The following is a 19,222-nucleotide window of genomic DNA, read 5'->3' as shown; positions in this document are numbered from 1 at the left end:
AGATGACAAGGACCACTTTTTTGTCAAAAACTTGTGCAGCTTGGATCCAATTTGATGTATTCTACATACATAACAAAGCAGCTAGGTGTACTCTCCAAAATGATATTTCTAAGGACAGTACTCATTACTACTGTATAATAAATGGAAGCATAAGTCAGAGTTAGCACCGAACAGATTGTTTGGGGTTGCAAAGACAGCAGCTGTCACAGCTTGACAGCTTTCTTGTTAGTGAATCAGCTTTACTGACAGTCTTTTTGATTGAAAACCACTGTTCGCTGACAGCGTGCTAGAGCTGATATACATATGTATCTCATGGAGAATGAGGGAGAGCCATAAAGGGTCCAGGAGCTATTGCTCTGTATTAAAAAGAAATGAAGTTTACAGAAAGGTTTTCCCCCTCAGCAGTTTGCAGCAGCAGTAAGTTTCCCAAACCAGGGCAATCCATGCAGAGAGGCAACGAGCAAACACACAGACAGGATCTGGTCAGGCTCAAAGTCGATTCTCTGACTCTAAGCAGCAAAGTCACCGAAGCGCTGGGTGTTGCAAATCCACGCTGGACCAAAGCAAGGGCAGGAGTGAAGCTGGGCCAGGGCAATGCTGGGTAGTGTGGGCAGGGATTGCTGTCTTATCTCAGCCAAGGGATGGAACCACTCATTCTGCAGCAGCCCAGAGCCTCCCCCAGTGTGCCACCTGTGGGCACCAAGCCCAGCTGCTGCTCTGAAGAGGCCTTTTGTGGAAGCAAGAGCACCTCAGGAGCCTCTCTCTGCATTTTCTTCTAAGATTGTCCATATAACATCATTCCTTCATCCTCAGTTTTGTGTCATTTCAATAGATAACAGCCAAAGGACTGAGTGCAATGGATGCCCTAACCCTAAAGCGAAGCACACACAGCTCTGAGCAAGCCCAATGCTGAAACCAGAGAGCCTTGCGTGGACATTCACAGGGCTGTACAGGTTGTTCCCGATGAACATTTGGTGGCTGTGTTAGAATTGCTCGTTGTTAAGGAACATCTGCATGCTTCTTAACAGCAGACAACATCTCTCAAGTCAACATTGGGTGCAGTGAGATGCAGACCTCTTTCCCCAGAGGTCTGGAGCAGTGGGATTTTCCACTTGCACTTTCAATTGCTGCACTGAAAGATAATTCCTGAGATGCTCTTTTGCCATTAATGGTACCAGGTGCAGAAGCAGTGAGAACCTGAATGCTGAGTTTGATATTAATCCTACTTTTGCTCAAAATACACTGCAGACAGCACGTTCTGAACTGAACTCCTGGTCTTATTGCATGGTGAATGCAATCCTACTGCATGGCATGCAGCCACTGTCAGGGCTGCTGAAGCACTGAAGCAGTTCAGTCCATAACTGTACCCCATCCTCAGACCCTGAGCACAGCCTTGCTGCTGGCTGGCAGAGCTTCATTGCAAGAGTTGGTGTCAGCTCTGCAGCTCCAACATCCAAATCAACCTCAGCATAGTTCCTTTCTATTTGAGGAGGGTTGGAAAGCAAGAGAAGAAGCAGACAAAAGCTTTATGAATTATAACAGCTAAAGAACAACATTGGCAGTTTTCCCTTTCTCTCGTGTCAATATCACCACTTTGTTCTAAGTCATAAAAACAGAAATATTGCTTCTCAAAGCTCCTCCAGCTGAGATCCAGTGCCTCTGCATACCTGTGCCACGCACACTTGCTAACACCAGCCAAATGGCAGAAGTTGTTAAAAGCTAATTTAGCAACCTGGCTGGGGATGAGCAGGTTGCATCAATGTCGTTACAGCCTTACCAGGACCGGGTGCCTCAATGGAGCACTGTGCAGGGTGCCGTAGCACCATGGCCATGCCATGCTTGTGTGCAGTTTCTAATAGTGTGCACACTGCATCTCTACCAGCTCAGGGCAGCCACGGCTGCAGGAAAAGATAAAACTATTGAGGAACTGGAAGATCTGGCCTGGCTCTTCCTGCACGGTCCAGTTGGCATCACCAGATGCACCCAAACACCTCCCAGCTCCCACCTTGCAAAGCCAGGGAACACAGCCTGCAGCAGCACAGAGCACTGCAACCACCAGGAGAAATACTGCTGCGCAATGTACAGACTATTACAAGAAATATTTTAAGTAATTGTTTTTGCTGAAGAGCAATCTGGGCAAGTGAACACTCCTGGGAGCTGAAGAGCTCTCCATTAATTTTGGTTCTAGTCTGGAGTATTACAGAGCCTGCTGTATACTTCAAATTGCTTCTTGAAATGCATAAGCTCTTTACAGATGAGTCATCTCCTATTAATACTTTAATTTTCATGAACTGTATTTCAGCTAGTGTTTGGAGTGGGATCACCTGGAGGCTGAGGAGCGCGCGGTAGCACAGAGCTGGGAGAAAGCGTTCACTCCAGCCAGCATGGCTGCCCACAGGGCTGCTCCTCTGCCACTGCCCTCCCTCCCTCACTCTGCATCCCACCAGCTGCCAGGAGCCCCTCCTGCCTGTGAATGGGGACCTTCATGTCTCTGGGGATGACGGTGGGCTGCACGCAGAGCCCTTGGGACCAAGCAGGCTCGGAGCAGCAGCCCTAAGCAGAGCTGCTGCAGCCACTGCTGTCAGTGCTGTCATTGCTCGTGGCATTGCTCTCACTGCCTTCGGTGCTGTCCTCTGCTGCAGCCTCCAGGAGATGTGAGAAGAGGATGCAGAGAGAGAGAGAGCCCACAACCTTTCTGTAACCCTATTTTGTCTTTGAAATGGTGGCACAATAGTTACCAAATCTGTTACTGTTAAACAGTTATTGAAAAAACAATCTCTTCATTTGTTTCTGGCCACTCATTCTCCTGCCCAGAGGTTCTCCCAGCAGTGGCCTGAAGCATTTGTGTTGTGCCCTTACAGCATCCTGCTGGCGATGTTTTTCAAGCACTGCTGTGGGTGTTCTATTATTTGCTGCAACACAGTTTCCCAGAGATGCATAAACACACTGTATAGCATTTATAGCATTATGGCACACCATAATGACACAAGATGTGGACCTGTAACTACTGGCAGAGCACAGATACGTGCAAATGAGTGCAGCTGTTTTTATTCCATGGCCCTGGGGGTTTCCCTGGGGATGGGGAACAGATTACTCTCAGATGGGTTTTCATGGCAGTCCCCAGCATTAGAACTGCAGCAATGAGAAATTACCAGCGCCCATGTGCCTCTGAAACAGCCAGCTCCAGTTTGGAGCTGCAGAAAGAATCTGTTAATGGCTAAGTTGGAAATGCTGCTTCCCAAGGAAAGAACACTTGCAAAGATGTGCTGGAACACGGCTGAGCAGCACAGTGACTCCCAGCGAGGTTCCCAGCTTTGTGCTGAACACACTGCTTCCCACTGGAGCCACAACAGGTGCTGCAGTGGTGCTGCCATTACACTGGGCACCTCATCACGCAGCCAGGCTGGTTTGCCAAACAGGCCAAGGGCTGCCCAGAGGAGCACAGACCAAGAGATGCACTCCCTGGCAGCCTTAAGGCCACGTGAAGCACCAACACTCCAACTCCTCCAAACACAGTGCCTCGATTCACATTGCCAGAGCCCCTAACCGTGTGCTGTGGCAACGGAATGCCATCTACATGAAGGAATCTTATAACCACTTCTGTCACGCTTCGATATGAGCAGCACTTTCTAGGATAAGCAGCGCCCGCACAGCAGTTTGCAGAACCCAACAGTAAACTGTTATAGAAAGAAATCAATGTTAATTCCAAAGCCAAATCGCTCTCGAGTCAGTAACCTGAACTATATTGTTCTAATCTGACTTCTGAAATGCTAATAAAAATACCTGAAGGACAAAAAATGACAAACATTACCTTCAGAAGACGCTCCTTTCCCCACCTATGAGGAGAAAACCATTTTCTTTGTATCAGCTCTATTCTCCTCCTGACTCTAATTGAGATGGATTTAAATACATGACCAGTTTTATTGATCTGAATTGGTAAAAGCTGCTTTTCATTAGGTGTTACTGTGGGATGGTATGTCATATATCTCATACATGTGAGCTCAGAGATAAGGGCAATTTGCAGCTTAAATAAATCAGAGTTTAGCCTTAATGCAGACCAAAAACCCAACAAAGCCACAGAAGTTAGAGAGCCCTGACTCTGATTACATTATACATGACCAAAAATTCTATTTAAAGAATAGCATAAATTTCTTCAAAGATCTTTACCTTAGGTCAAAAGAACTATTTGTATTTACAGGTTTCATGTAAAATATTTTGCAGGCAGCTCCTCTTCTGGGGGCTGGACCTGAAGGGAAGCTCTATCACCAACTTCAATGATAACCTGTGATTTTGCATCAGCTGCTGCCTCACCTTTAGCTGGGGCAGGTGGCTGCCCATCCTCCAGAGCTGGCCCACAGGTACAGAAGCAGATCACACCATCACCCCTCTGCCTTCAGCTGTGCATGCAGTGCTGCAGGAAGGCGCCTCCTCCATCCTTCCACTACGGATCTTCCCACCTCCTTCTTACTACAATAGCAGCTCTGATGTAAGTGATACAGCTACTGAACCAGACCAGCTGGACAGCACAGAGAATCTGATCATTAGGATTAGGTTAACATTTAACACTGACAGGATGCACGGGTCAGGACACAGGAATCCCCACAGCTATGATGCTGCCCATTTGCCCAGCCAGCCCCTGGCCCATGGCAGCACACCATGGGGCAGCCCCATTCCACCACTCACAAGGTTCCCCCGGTGCTTTCAGCACAGCTTTCCAGAACAGAAACAGAAAAAAGTGGAGCAGAGGGAGGACACTGCGTGCTCCCAGCAATGCTGGTGGGGCAACATGAAAGCAGACCAACACTCTCAGCCTTCGTCCCAGAGAAACCAGAAGATTTATGACAAATGAGGAGACCTGTAGCCATGCAGTGGTTGCAGCTCGTGCCCGGCCATGTTCTCTGCTGTGCCCATAGACTGACTTACAGCCATGGCTGCGTTGGCACCGCCTGCACACCAGCACCCAGAGGATGTGCACAGAGCAGTGCTTCCAAGAAAAATCTCACTGAGCTCCACGGATCTGTGAGCAGAATCAAATATTCACCAGCAGCCAGAGTTTTTGACGAGTCCCCAGTGTGACTTGGAAGCCAAAAATCCCATTTTTGAAAGGTAACCAGAGAATTCAGAGAAACGTGTTTCACAGGAAGTCAATTAAACTGACACTCCGGAGTGCTTTTAACTTTTAAAGTGTAATTTAGATACTTCAAAACAGTATTCTGGAGCTAAATCCTCTGAGGCACCGTGCACATGTGCCTCTCGGAATGGTCAGTGGGAATTGGGGCTGCAAACTGCTGTGTGCTGTTACAGTGCTGCAGGCCCTCATCATTAAGGAGCAGTGTGATGCAACAGGGACAGCATCAGCCACTGCCACCTCAAGGTAGGGACCTTCTGTGCCACGGCCACATGTGAGCATATCTGTTCATCCAATTTGGGTGTGATTCTGGTTGAAGATTTGACACAGAATGGCACGGCTTGGAAGGGACCACCGCCTTTTTATTTCATAGCATGTTCACCTTGATGGAAGGAAAATCTCTTTGCTGACTGTACATAAAGAACCTTGCCCAGGAAATGTTTTCCTTTGGCTGGCAGCAAGGCACTCTCTGGGAGCACAAAGTCCCAGCCCTGTGTCCGGGCATTGGGAGCCCCAGCACACACCTGAGTCCCATCTTGAGTTTCCTGGTAGGTCTCAGGTTACTGATGTAATTAGGTTAGAGTGGCTTGTACAGTATGTCTGATTTCAAAGTAAAATCAGAGCACTGTGCATAATATTATGCAAATGTCATAGCAACAGTAAGGCAGACTTCTAAGAAATGCTAATGAGTTAAGCTGTTCTGCAAAACCCTAACCTGGCCAAGCAAAAACAAACACAGCACTTAAAATTCATACAAGAAAATCACACGTTCCTCTATAAGAAAATAAAAAAACCACCACCAACAAAAAAAACTCCACTAAAAACACAGCATAGGATGTCTTATCAAACCACTGCAGCAGGAAAGAAAGGAGCAGGAAGGGAGCAGTGCAGAATTACACACAGCCACCTGTAGCAGCGCTTGGTGCCTGCTGAGCTCCCAGCCCCGCGCTGCTCGCTCCACTCAGGGCTGGGCAGCAGCCACCAGACGTGGGTGCCACCAAGGCCTGGACGATGCCAATGCGAAAACTACAGCATTCCTGAACCACAGGCAGGTGCCAGGGAATTATAAACCAGACCATTTGTCCTCACTCCCCATAATGATGCCATTCAGGTAATCAAAGATGTGGAAGCACCTGGAAGATGCCACGACACAATGTGATTGACAGCAGGTTCGTCAGCAGGGCGTGCTGGACCATCAGCTCTGGATGCAGTAGGGCCAGGCTCAGTGTTTTGGGGCAACCCATGGGCTGAGCACAGTGAACAGGTTGGCATTAGCAGCATGTGCTGCCTGTGTGCTGCTTAATGTCCCCACCCCCCCCAAAGCTGGGAATGCTTTGCAGGGTGACCAGGCAGTGTCCCATGGTGACACTGAGGCAAGGGCAAAGTGTGGCTGGGTACAGGTCATCTGGTCATCTGCTCATGTCTGTTTTCTTTCCTCCTTATTATTTCCTGATCAAATGGATCTTTGTGCAAGGATATGGTTTTGCAAGCAGGCAGTGGTCCATTCTGTACTGGGAGCAGTTTGGGTTACCTCCCTGTTGCCCTGTCAGCTGCCCACTGAATTTACAGAGCAGTTTCCTCCTCTGTTGCAGCCACACATCCTAAGCACCATGACTGCAATTTGCACCTCCCCAGCAAGCCCCAGCACACCTGGCCTTCAATCTGCCACGTGATGGGGTTCATCAAGGCTGAAATTAAATCACTGCCTCTTAATTTGAGATGAATGGCTTCTCTTTCCTCTCCAAAAGCATCTGAACTTAATTCAGTACAGTCCACAAGATCCAGCTATAACAAAGCTGTTTGAGACCGGTTATGTGGCATCTGAAAAGAAGGAACACTGCAATACAGCCCACGTTGACTATTTATTTGGGTAATTGAAAATTTTATCTAAATTAAGATAAACGCCGGCTTCGTGATGCACACACCTCGTTCTTCATAATCTCAGCACGGCTGCAGTGCTTCTGGAGATGGTTGTGTTTAATCTTTCTAAGTGTGTCACCATAAACCAGAGCATGAGTGGGGCTGCAGGGACTGGTGTGGGGCACGGGGCTGCTCACAGCTGCTGCTGAGCTCCTGCTAAGCAGGCAGTGGTTTGTTCACAGGGGCTTTGAATTCAGCATCTATCCATCAGCATTTGCTTTATAAATCACAGTAGAAAATGCTAGCAAGTTTTGCTTTGAAGTGAAATCATATTCTATTTTATTGATTTCAACATGATTGGGAATCCCCCTCCCACCACCTAATGTTGAGACCCCGCCAGTGATTCTCCTCCTCAGAATGCAAACACAAACAAACACCAGAGCCTCTCGGAACACCTCTTTAAAAAGGGAAACCATGCGGACACACATAAGTTATGTACAAAATGTGGATTATGCGACATGAAAGGGCACAAAGGACAAACCCAAGGTCCCAAAGCAGAGTCACTAAGAGCTGCAGAGCGTATGCAGCATGGTGGCCAGCAAAGTGCTCATGTCTGCCTGGGGATGAAGGGCTGCAGTGAGGAGACAGGGGTGATGGTGAGTGGCAGAGGAGAGCACAGCTCACAGCATTGAGGTGCAGCTCGGGGCTCCTGCACCAGATGTGCCCTGCAGGGGCTGCAGAGCTGAGTGTGAGGACAGCACACTCAGCACACTGAAGTGCGTGTGCAGTTTGCTGACTGTGACAAATCTTTCACATATACAAACAGTTCCAAGCCGTAGACAGATCCTAGTTTTGCATTGCTTCTGATTCTTCCCTCTTTACTTGCAAGAGACTGAGAAAAACTACTCTGCATGTCCCAGTGCAGACCTAGCAGTTTGCCTGAATCTGGCACAGAAACCCAGCGCCAGGTGCACCCATGCTACAGCCAAGGACACTTCCTGATAACCTCCCCCTGCCATGACTGGAAGTGCCCTGCTGTCAGACCCGAGCTGCCCTGCTTGTGGCTGGCACTGACACTCACACACCTCCGTCATCACAGCCCCCTTGGCTTGGTGTTGAGGAAGGTCAAATCCCAACCCTTGCAGCTCAGCTGCCTGACAGCCAATGCTTCTGGCCATGGGGCACAGGAAGGTCCCACTGGCCTCTGTGCTCTCAGCAGTGTCACAAGGCTGATCTTTCCCATACACAGTGACAAACCATAACTGTCCCTAGGAAACAGGGGAACTGATCCCAGAAGCAACTGCAGTTTCACAGGGCACAAGTATGCTACACAAACTGCTCAATTAAAGTAGAGCTCTGGCTTTGGCCAGAGCATGAACATGATGATTTATCCAAACACACATGAACATGATGATTTATCTAAATAAGGATTTGTGCAAGTTTTGATCTTGGCTCGGAAGATGAGGGAGAATGGCTGATTTCATGATTTTTTACCACTCCTCTTTTCTTTTTTTAAATGAAATATGCTAAGCAGGGCTATCGTCTTCTCCCTTTTTACAATCACCCTTCTTAAGGCTCCCATGACATAAAGTCTTCAGAGGCAGTTTTTGTGTTGATAAAACAAGCAGACCTCGTTGCCCCTTCTGGACTCTACCACCAGGCATCACTTAAACCACACAGCACATTCTGGGGTGTGAAGAGCATCACCCCCCAACACCCCTTCACATTTATAGAATCACAGAACCATTGAGGTTGGAAAAGCCCTCCAAGAACCCCAATCCAAACCCTGCCCAGCTCCCAGTGCTCACTGCCCACGATGCCACATCCCAATGGTTCTGGAACACCCCCAGGGATGCTGACCCCCCCACTCCTGGGCAGCTGCGCCAGAGCCTGACCAAAATGCTCCATCTATGCACATATATCTGCACAACGCCTCTTCCTGACAGTCTTCCAGTAACAACAACCTGCACACAGCCCAGCGGTCACTTGTTCCACCAGCACTGTGGTTTTCAGCCCACAGGTTTTACAGAGAACTGTGATGGACTCAGCCTGTGGGTTGTGGGGGGGAGGGGGGACACAAATCCAGGGCCTCCAGCATCTGTAAATCAGTAACGATGCCACAGTCATTTTCAGAGTAGGAACTGCTGCAAATCACAAGCTGCGTAATTGCACTTAACCTAAGAAAATTCACAGCTAGAGTGGATTAGTGTAATTATTCCCATTTTCTTTCCCTTTTTTAAACATTTTTTGGAAGGGAAAAGAACACCATTTTGAACATTTCTTGTTGTACTGAATGTCAAATCAAATCCGATCCCAAACCAGAAAGCATCCGACTTCTGCAGACACCCAAGGAGGGCAGAACTGTGGGCTGCAGCCCCACCAGAGGCCATGCTGGCACCCACAGCAGTGCCCACAGCACTGGAGGAGAGGCAGAGCACAGCTCCTGTGCCAGCAGTGCCCGCACTCACTGCCTGTGCTGGGATCCACTCTCACACCCACACGGAGTGCCATATCATTTCTCATCTCCCTGTCCCGTTGCACAACCACAAGTTAAACCAGAAACGTTTCAGACCAGCAATCACAGAAGTTACTCAGTGAATAACCACCAAGCCCAGAGCCCGCAGCAGAGCCCAGCCCAGGCCACATGCTGGCCCCGCACTGCTGCCAGCACCGCAGTCAGGTTTGAACCTGGTCCTCTCCTACCGACCGCTGCTCAGAACCACTCACACCTCAGACACTGCAGGCTTTTTGCTGCTGTTCCACCAAAAAACAGATCTACATTTTCATCACGAGCAGCAGTTCTCTGCGTTACATTTTTCTTCCCAGCAGAGCCCCTCTCCTCCATTGGATTTAGTGATTAGAAACCAACGTGACTTACAGTTTACTGTGACTTTTACTTTTTTCACGTCTGGGACTGAGACGTCGTTTTCTGCGCTGCATTCGTACTCCCCAGCCTGATCTCTTGTAATTCCATAGATGTCCAGGTACTGCCCGCTCTCAAATGGTTTTGCTGAAATAAAATGATCAGAGAAAGCAATTAGGTGAGTCTGAGCACAGAGCACCTGAAGGGTCACTGAGGTCTGCAGGGCTGAATGGGAGAGCTGCTGGGCACCGCAGAGCCCCCACCCCTGGGACGGGCTGCACAGAACATGGGAGCAGTGCTGAGCAGAGCTGCTGGGACCTTACCTAAAGACAGAACCACAGAATCATTCCAGTTGGAAAAGACCCCAATCCACCCCCAGCCCACTCCCCATGCCCACTGCCCACATCACTCAGTGGCACACACATCCCCACGGCTCCAAACACCCCCAGGGATGCTGACCCCCACCCCTGGGCTGCTGTGCAGTGCACCCTGGCACCCTGCCTCAGTTTAAAACCATTCCCCCTTGTCCTATCTCTATCCACCCTTGTAAACAGCCGTTCCCCCTCCTGTCTATATGTTCCTTTCAAGTACTGGAAGGCCACAATGAGTTCTCCTTGGAGCCTTCTCTTCTCCAAGCTAAAACTAGACATGCTGAAATGGGTAATGATATGTAATTATCTGCTGGGGATATGTTGGGCTATAGGAGAGGGTTCTCCAGCATGGCAGGGAAGCAGCTGTGACGCTGAGCTGGAATGCCCAGGTCCAGCCGCTGCGTGGTGTCACAGTGCCCAACAAAGCAGCACACGTGTAGCTCCTGGGAGAGAGCACAACAAGAATCGTGTTTCACATATGGTCCCTGGCGTCAGGAGGAGCGTGAGCACACCTCGCCATATGGACAGCTTTTCCAAGGCGTGGATGGATGGGTTTTACAAAGGTTGCATCTTCCTCTCCTGTTGCTAAACATAAGTCAGTAAGAGGAGAGATCTGGTGCAAGTCCAGGTGGGCTCTGAAAAACTCTGAGGACTTAATTTGAGCCAAGGCTGTTTTGCTGTCTGTTTGCTTGTTTTCTACATTTCCTGGGATATTTAACCACAATGCAGCCCCAGCTCAGGCACCCCAGGTCCCACTGGGCAGTGGGACCAGCCCAGCTCCATGGTGCTCCACTGAGCCGGTGTCAGCACAAGGAGCCCAGCATGGTCTGGGACTACCAGCAGGAGGCTGAGCTATGCAGGTGTGCTGTATCATGGCTGCAGATCACAGCCTGGGGAGCATCCCCATGCAGCCTGAATGCCCCAGCATGGGCTCACCCGCATGTATGCTGCCTCATATGGATTCTGTGTGAGCAACCACTTAGCTGAGATGGGAGGTTTAGGTTGGATATTAGGAGGAATCCTAATTTCACTCAGAGGGTGGTGAGGCACTGGCACAGGCTGCCCAAGGAGGCTGTGGATGCCCCATCCCTGCAGGCATTCAAGGCCAGGCTGGATGTGGCTCTGGGCAGCCTGGGCTGCTGGTTGGTGACCTGCACACAGCAGGGGGTTGGAACTGGATGAGCGTTGTGCTCCTTTGCAACCCAGGCCATGCTGTGATTCCATGATTCTATGATTCTACAATTCTATGATACTATGATTGATTCTATGAGCAGGTGAGCTCCCCAGTGGCAATGCCATCAGGATGCCATCTGAATGCTGGCTGTGCTGTAAGCACCCACGGCCCATCAGGTCTTATAAGCTGGGATCACAGAGGCACCTTTCTTCTTTCCTGCAGAGGAGTTGTCACAGGATGCGGATGACAGCCTAAACAATTGGATTTAACCAGGACAATAATCTGAAGCTGCTCCTCCTACTTGCCATGCGTTCAGGGTTTCAAACGACATCAGATGCTGTAATTGTACAGGATGTGCTCCTCTCCTAGGGGCTGTGGGTTAGCAGAACAGCTTGCTGTCTGTTAGGAGAATGTGCCTACCACATTAGGCACCACTTAAACATTGTCAGCGTAAGGCCATTTAGCTTTAGCGATGCCACACTCCACATTTGTAAAGAAAAATCAGATAAAATGTAAAGAAAAAACATCTGAAAGTGGCAGATAAATTGAGGGCTGAAGGAGATCTCCCCGCTGAAGAGATGAAACAAGAAAAGCAGTTTGGTGAGAAAGGCGTGCTGATAAAAGAAAGGCTGCGAACAGCGGCTGACAAAGCAGAAAGTTTCAGAGGTGGAGACAAACAAGGTCAGATCTGTACCTGTGATATATAGGTATGGAGCACTGGGAGCTGCATGGGCAGTGCACATCTCAGCCAGCTACTGGGAGCTGCTGCATGTCACAGGACTGCGTGGGTCCCCACCAAACTGTGTGACAGTGTTCTTTCCACAAGAAGCATAAATCAGCAAATTTAATCAGCAAATTTAAAACATTTTAAGGGAAAAAAATAATCATTTTTTTTCCTTAGTTTTGTCACTACATAGTAACTGCAGAGGGGAAATAACATGGAGTCATAGAATCATAGAATAGCTTGGGTTGCAAAGGCCCACAGTGCTCATCTGGTTCCAACCCCTGCTGTGTGCAGGTCGCCAACCAGCAGCCCAGGCTGCCCAGAGCCACATCCAGCCTGGCCTTGAATGCCTCCAGCAATGGGGCATCCACAACTTCCTTGAGCAACTTAGAAACCACACGTAGATCTTTCATTTTCCACTGCTTCCTCTGAGCTTCCCAGGCTGAGCAGAGCAGAGGCTGCTCCTGCAGGAGGTGGAGGCACATCTCCTTGTTTGGGTTCCCTGAAGTTACATTTGTTTCTGTCTGCACAGAACGCTGCCACACTGCGCTACCTATCTGAGACACATTATGTTATTAAGTTACAGCATTTGGAGCAATTTTGAATGTTTTCTGTTGCAGACACACCAGGGAGCGCACCCAGAATACGTTCTGACTTTCCTGCTTGAGCAACTGAGCACCGGTGTTCAGGAGAGCCAGCTCCACGTCGATGCTCACGGAGAAGTCAACTGCTATTAGAGCAGAACGCGCACCCACTGCAGATAGTAGTGTTCTTAGGTATCTGCACGCTGTGTCACCTGGATGTTTACAGATTCATGTGTACTCTTTGATCTCTTTTGATCTCTCCAAGAATGACTACTTCTGCACAGTCAGTGCAGCTTGCCAGCAGAGCCAGCTTTTCCATTGGCCCATGGTCCCACACACAGCCGGAGGGAAGGCAACATGCTGCAGCACGTGAAGCTCCTCTGGGCAGGGGGGTGTTGGAAGAGATCCTCTTACCCAGGGAGCTGTATGTGAGCATGAGCAGGGCTGGGGAGGGCGGCTCAGCCCACAGCAACTCGCAGTGCCCCTGCGGGAGCCCTCCTGCTCTCAGAACGATGCTCTGCAGGCAGCAGGTGCCCTGCGAGCTGTTTGGAGAGAACTCTTCGACTCAAGCACATCTGCAGGTCCCTCCCTTTGCACATTCGTTTTCTGTCTGTAGTTTGTTGAAACTGGAGACGCTGCTGAAGATAAATGAATCATTGATGACTGTATTTTTCATTTCATGTTTCTTCTTATCCCTCAAAAGATTTTATAAAGCATGTGCCTTTTAAAATAATTCTTGATATGTTTGAAATAGGATTTATTCATAAACATGGCCAAAAGAGATGATTCTGGGAAATAAACGGAAGCACTGCAGGCTCCAGAAATGTGAAGGCCTGGTTTAGGGGCAGGCTTTAATGGGTATGGTGGTGAGGGGTCGATAGTTAGATGTGGTGAGGTCTTTTCCAGCCTTAATGATTAGGTTGGATATGAGGAGGAAGTTTTTCACCCAGGGGGTGGTGAGGCACTGGAACAGGTTGCCCAAGGAGGCTGTGGATGCCCCATCCCTGCAGGCATCCAAGGCCAGGCTGGATGTGGCTCTGGGCAGCCTGGGCTGCTGGTTGGCAACCTGCACACAGCAGGGGGTTGGAACTGATGAGCATTGTGCTCCTTTGCAACCCAGGCCATGCTGTGATTCTGTGGATCTATGGTGCCTGCGGGTCACCTGCTATCCCCTCCTGAGCATCACTGGTGTGCCCAGCCTCCATTTCTATCTGCAGCCTGTGCCCAGCTGGGGGAAGGGAGAAAGAGTAACAATAAGCATAAAGGAATGTTAAAAATAAAAGAGAAATTGAAACGTTAAATGGAAAACAGAGGCATCTTTTGGATTTTGGAAATACCTTCTCCAAAAATCTGTGCACGCCCCAGCACTGGCATGCTTTGCTCCAAGATGAGCATCTCCACAGCAGTCATGAAAGATGCTACACCAAAGGAAGGGGAGAGAAGTAAATCTGCACTTGCTTGGCTTGGTTTTCAGTGCTAGAGGCTTGGTCTCACTGAAATATCTTTAATGATTCATAAATCGCTCACTCACAAATGCAGTGTTTCTCAAATAAAAATGAACTAATATCTGAGGGAATAAACTAAGCCTGTTTTAAAACTTTAATTTTCATGGCATTTTATGAGTTATTAATGAGTTCATCTGCTTTTATTGAAAAGTGAGAAATACATTCCTCTCGTTATAAAATTGTCAAAAATTCATTATTATTTCTGCACGACGCCTTTGTCTGCTTTTCGTTTTCCCATCTCTAACTCACTGAGATTGGAATCTTACTCTCAATCCTCAGTTCCTTCACAAAGACCCAATTATTGCACCATCACAGCACAAGCACTCATCTCCTGACAACCGCAATCTAACAAGAGGGTTTTTATAGTCTGTTTAAAGATTTTAAGAAGGCTCGAGGATTTCTAGGAATATCTTTAATTGTTCCTGAAGGGATGCTCAAAGTTCAGGACCAGTCTCAATAATTATGACATTTTTCTAAGAATTCTTGCTCAGAAGCCCACTAATCGCAGCCAGTGTAATGTCACTTGACCTGGCGCGACAGATCGTGTACTGGATGTCACTTAATTGGATCCTATTGCTCCGCGTCTCCCCCAGCAATGATGTTAGGAGCATCATTAAGGAAAAGAAAGGCCAGAAGGCCCATGGCCTGAAATCAGGAGACATGGTATTTTGCATGGGAGAGGTGTGGCTTTGGAGGATCATTATTTTCCCGGTATCCAAAGGCAAAGGAAAGAATTGCAACAAACCCTTTATATTAAGCGCTAATATTTGCACTGCTGTCTTTAAACTGCTAATTAATCCCCTCATTTACTCTGCGTTGAGCTCCACACCATTTCCTCTCGAGTCCTTGGGATGCTGCCAGGAGCATGTTTAATACGAAGGAAGCGCTGATGGAACGGCACATGATGCCTTTGCAACGGAACACTCCGCTTCAGAATCACCAGCCGGGCCATTAAATCTGTACGAAACATTAATCACAGAACTCTCAATCCCCACGTGGCTGCAGCGCAGTCAGATCTATCTGTGTAAGAGCAGGGGCTCCCCATGGGCTGCTGTCCCATTCGCACCCTCACCGCGGTGGGCAGAGGAGCGTGGCACGGCCCCACTGCAGGGCACACAGCACATCTGGAGCAGAAGAGGAGCCTGGGGGGGTGATGTGGTGCTGGGGCTCCAGTTGGGCTGTTTGATGAAGAATGAGCTTCAAGTGATGCGTGTCACAGCAGCTGGGCCTGCTGGGGCTCCAGCCCCCACAGAAAGGCACACGGCCACCAGCAGGGAGGAGTCCTGGTCCCAGTGGCTAAGTGGCTGCCTCAAGCTGCTTTCCTGTCCCGCAGTCACCACTGCAAAGTGTTGTGTTGTTCCATAAACATGCAGAGCAAGGGGCTGTGCAAAGCACTGCGGCACTGAGAACCAAGAGCTTCCTGGAGTGGCGTAGGAGAGATCAGGTCAGGGCTGAAGAAGAAAGGGTCTGAACCACAAACCCAGCCAAGGCCAGCAAATGAAGGCCCCATAGAGCCCAAAGGCATTGAGCCTCATTTGGCATTGCCTTTGTCAGCACAAAAGGAAGCATTATTTCTGGCTCCAGCTGGTGCCGTGCTCCCAAAGCAGAGTTGCATTTGTGCAGTGCATTCACGGCTGAGAGCCGACAGCTTGCCCCTGTCCCCACAGCCAGCCCCGTGCAGGCACCAATGCACACACAGGGCCTGGGCCCCCTGCCTGGCCTCAGCCCACCACCCCCAGCAGGTCTGGGGGCTGCTGGCTGCTCTCCCAGCCCTCCCACCCAGCTGCGAGGAGCAGATGTTTCGGCTCAGCCCAGTAATGCTTCACCTGAACGAGGAGCTCAGCGTAATGAAGCTGTTGCTGGCGAGATGAGTGATGATGGCATAAGGGAGGCACATCACTGTCGCTGCTTATCAGATTAGAGTACTGAATTATTTTGCATTCTGCTGCTTGGACACCTGGAGGGAAGGAGCTGCGCCTTCGGTGTGCTGCGGCCATCCATCTGCCAGCAGTGAGGGTGGTGAGCCAGGGCCACCCGCAGCCCCACACCTCCAGTGGGGCAGGAGCTCGTGGCACCATGCAGGAGTACAAGCAGCTCCATGCCCACCAGCAATGCTACCATGCACATATTGAACACGTCAGAGGGAAGCAGCGTTGGTTTGAGATAACCCCCACCAGCAGCACTGCCTCTCAGGGCTTAGCAGGGCAAAAGACACAAGCCAGAAACCCCCCCTTTTTTTCTTCTTCTTCTTTTTCTGAAACCTTTAGTTTTAAAACCATTTTGAATCAGTAGAAGGAACACTGAGAAAGACAAGTTTGCACTCTGTACTTTCGCAAAGCCCTGGTAATTCATGTCAGTTAGGTATTATCAGCCTGCAAATCCTGGCTCAGAGCACTCGCACATCAACAAAACACTTCTTATTTCTGTCACGTGCAGATGTGTGGATAACATCTGAAAAATAGTGTTTCTCTAGCAGAAGTGCAAATGGAACAAAATATTTGACATTAGCCGAGCTCATATCAAGCTTCTGTTTGTTTCTTAGGATTTAGCTAGAAGTTTAAAAAAAGCCTTTTTGCTTTTTTCACCCCCTTCAAATCTCAGCCCTGTATTGCAGTCTGCATCCCCCAGGAATAGTACTGCCTGCTCAGGGCTGGCACTGCCTTTGTCCTGTAATTGAATTGAACCAGCTCTTAGACCTCTTCCTCCCAGACAGCCCTATCATGTGAGTGCACTGAAGATGTATTACACTAATACCTCATCAGAACGACAGAGCTATGATGATACATTAATGCAGTACATCTCTGTGGCTTTGGGGCTGTCCAGGAACGATAGGACTGGTGTTAGGCTACACTCAGTCCTATCACACTCATGCACACACCCCAAGGGCAAGTGAAATGTGTGTGTGAAGCAGAAGGAGGCAGGCATGAATACATTCCAACCTAACATCAGTGTAGTTACTAGGAAAGTGCAGATCTCCTCAATATTCATGAAAAAAAAACCTGTTATTCTGTGTGTGCTGAACAGTTCTTCCTTTGGTTGGGTGGTTGTTTTTGGGAAACACTTCAGTGCCACCTTTCTCTGGGAATGAGACTGGATGAACAGGGTACCCAAACCTACACTCCCAAACGTGTGTGTGTGTATGAAATGTTGATCCTCATATTTCAGGAAAAAAATGGAAACTGGACTAGAAGTGATGGTAACAAAACGTTGGGAAAGGGCAGAGAGTAGGGAAGGTTTAGAATGGGTGAAACTGGAAGTCAGCAGAGACCATAGACTGAGAATCATAAAGGCTGGAAAAGATCCCCAAGATCAAGTCCAACCATCAACCCATCACTACCATGCCCAGTAAAAATGTCTCTTAATAGCACCTGAGTGGTGACTGCTCTCCCACTGGGATAGCAATGTGAACTGGTGCCACTGGCCACCACACTAGGACAGAGGAAGAATCAACCAAGGGAGGTAACATCTACATCAATGAGGTGAATGTAATAACTCACTGCATCTCCCTGCCACTAGATTGTCTGAGACCAACTACAGCCACAGAATCACAGAATGGCCCGGGTTGGAAGGATCATGAAGGTCCAACCTCCCCACTACATGCAGGGCCACCAACCTCCACATTTCATAGCTGCCCAGTCTATCCAGGGCCCCAACCTGGCCTTGAACACTTCCACAGTTGGACAGGGCATCCACAGCCTCTCTGGGCAGCTGTTCCAGCACCTCACCGCTCTCACAGCACAGAACTTCCCCTGATATCCAACCAAAATCTTCCCTCCTTCAAATTAAAATCATTTCTCCTTACTAGGATGTATTTGAAGGATGTTAGGACAACTGAGGAACACTGAACATAAACCAAGAAGGAAGGAAGAAAGAGATGAAAGAGATGAAGAGGGATACATAAGTGCCAGTGTCTCAGAATTCATATTTCTTCAGTGTTCTACAAGTTCTGCAGTTGATCCTGCTATAATCTGCCTTGTAGGGGGTGGGAGAAGGTAGGGGATGGGCTGCATGCTGCAGTGGGAAGCCAGAAGAGACTGTTGCATATGATCAAGAAGTGGTAGTCAACACTACCACGCTGCCATAGAACTACACAGAAGAAGGATGTTCCTCTACTCAGTCACTACTTTTTCCTGCAGCTCTGCAACTCGCTAGCAAAACATACACTACCACATCCATTTGCACTGAGCTGCTGCTCTGTCCCTGTGCTGCACGCAGGGGTGGCCGTTGGGCAGCGCAGTGCTGGGGTTGCTGGGGTCCTGCAGTGCTGTGCACAGCCAACCATGCTTAGCAGTGCTGGCAGCGCTGTGGCTCACACACAAACCAGCCGGTGTTTGTGTGAGATGTGTGCAGCTTCATCTAAAGCCGCTTGTTGGAAGTAAGACTGTGAAGCTGAGCACTCCAAGCAAAGCCGAAGGTGAAGCTGCTCCTGCAGTTGTGGCTGCTGCTCTCTGTATGTGTACACAGTGCAATGTGCCCAAAGCCTGCGCAATGCAGCCCAGCACCGGCTGAGCTCTGCTTCTCTAAAGCACGTAACCTGCTTTGCATCCAGACAAAACCTGGGCTCCCCCTTCTCCTCAGCAGCCACAAAGCAGTGGTGCAGTGCTGGAGTGCAGGGTGCAGCCTGCACGGCCCTGAGCTGCGTCAGGAACCTCCCCATGGAAGGTCTGGCCAAGAGTGAGTTGGGAGGAAGCTTCCATGCGTATGGCACCAGGGTTCTGCACAGCACCAACATCTCGAGTCTTCCGAATGGCTTTTGTTGTTGCTGCTGGTGGCAGTGTTTGCAGAGTTGCTTCTCAGAAATGGAACTGTAGCAGCGTGCTGCGCAAACAAGTGTGAAGAACTGGAATTACGTTTCTAGCAGACCTTAATTCTTTAAAATTCTGGTTTCGTTCTTAAACTATTGATGCTGCACTTTGCTCCTAAATGTCAGAACAAAATAAGTAATACCTGCAATTTATTCCGATGACATTTCAACAATACCAGATTTTCAGATTACAAACCGCGGCGACGCGT

At 49.1% G+C, this 19,222-nt stretch overlaps 1 protein-coding gene across 2 annotated transcripts in view; it reads right to left on the bottom strand.

The window, feature by feature from the left end:
* The window catches only part of NEGR1 (neuronal growth regulator 1), a 188,246-nt gene that overhangs the window by 64,454 nt on the left and 104,570 nt on the right, over window positions 1-19,222 (bottom strand). For both annotated transcript variants that reach the window (XM_048945051.1, XM_048945052.1), the window contains exon 4: window positions 9,867-9,998. In XM_048945051.1, the coding sequence (XP_048801008.1) occupies window positions 9,867-9,998 (132 nt within the window). The remainder of the gene's footprint in view (window positions 1-9,866; window positions 9,999-19,222) is intronic.

Source organism: Lagopus muta, chromosome 5 (genome assembly GCF_023343835.1).
Source record: "Lagopus muta isolate bLagMut1 chromosome 5, bLagMut1 primary, whole genome shotgun sequence".
NCBI lineage: Eukaryota > Metazoa > Chordata > Aves > Galliformes > Phasianidae > Lagopus > Lagopus muta.
This window is presented reverse-complemented; position numbering and strand designations above follow the sequence as displayed.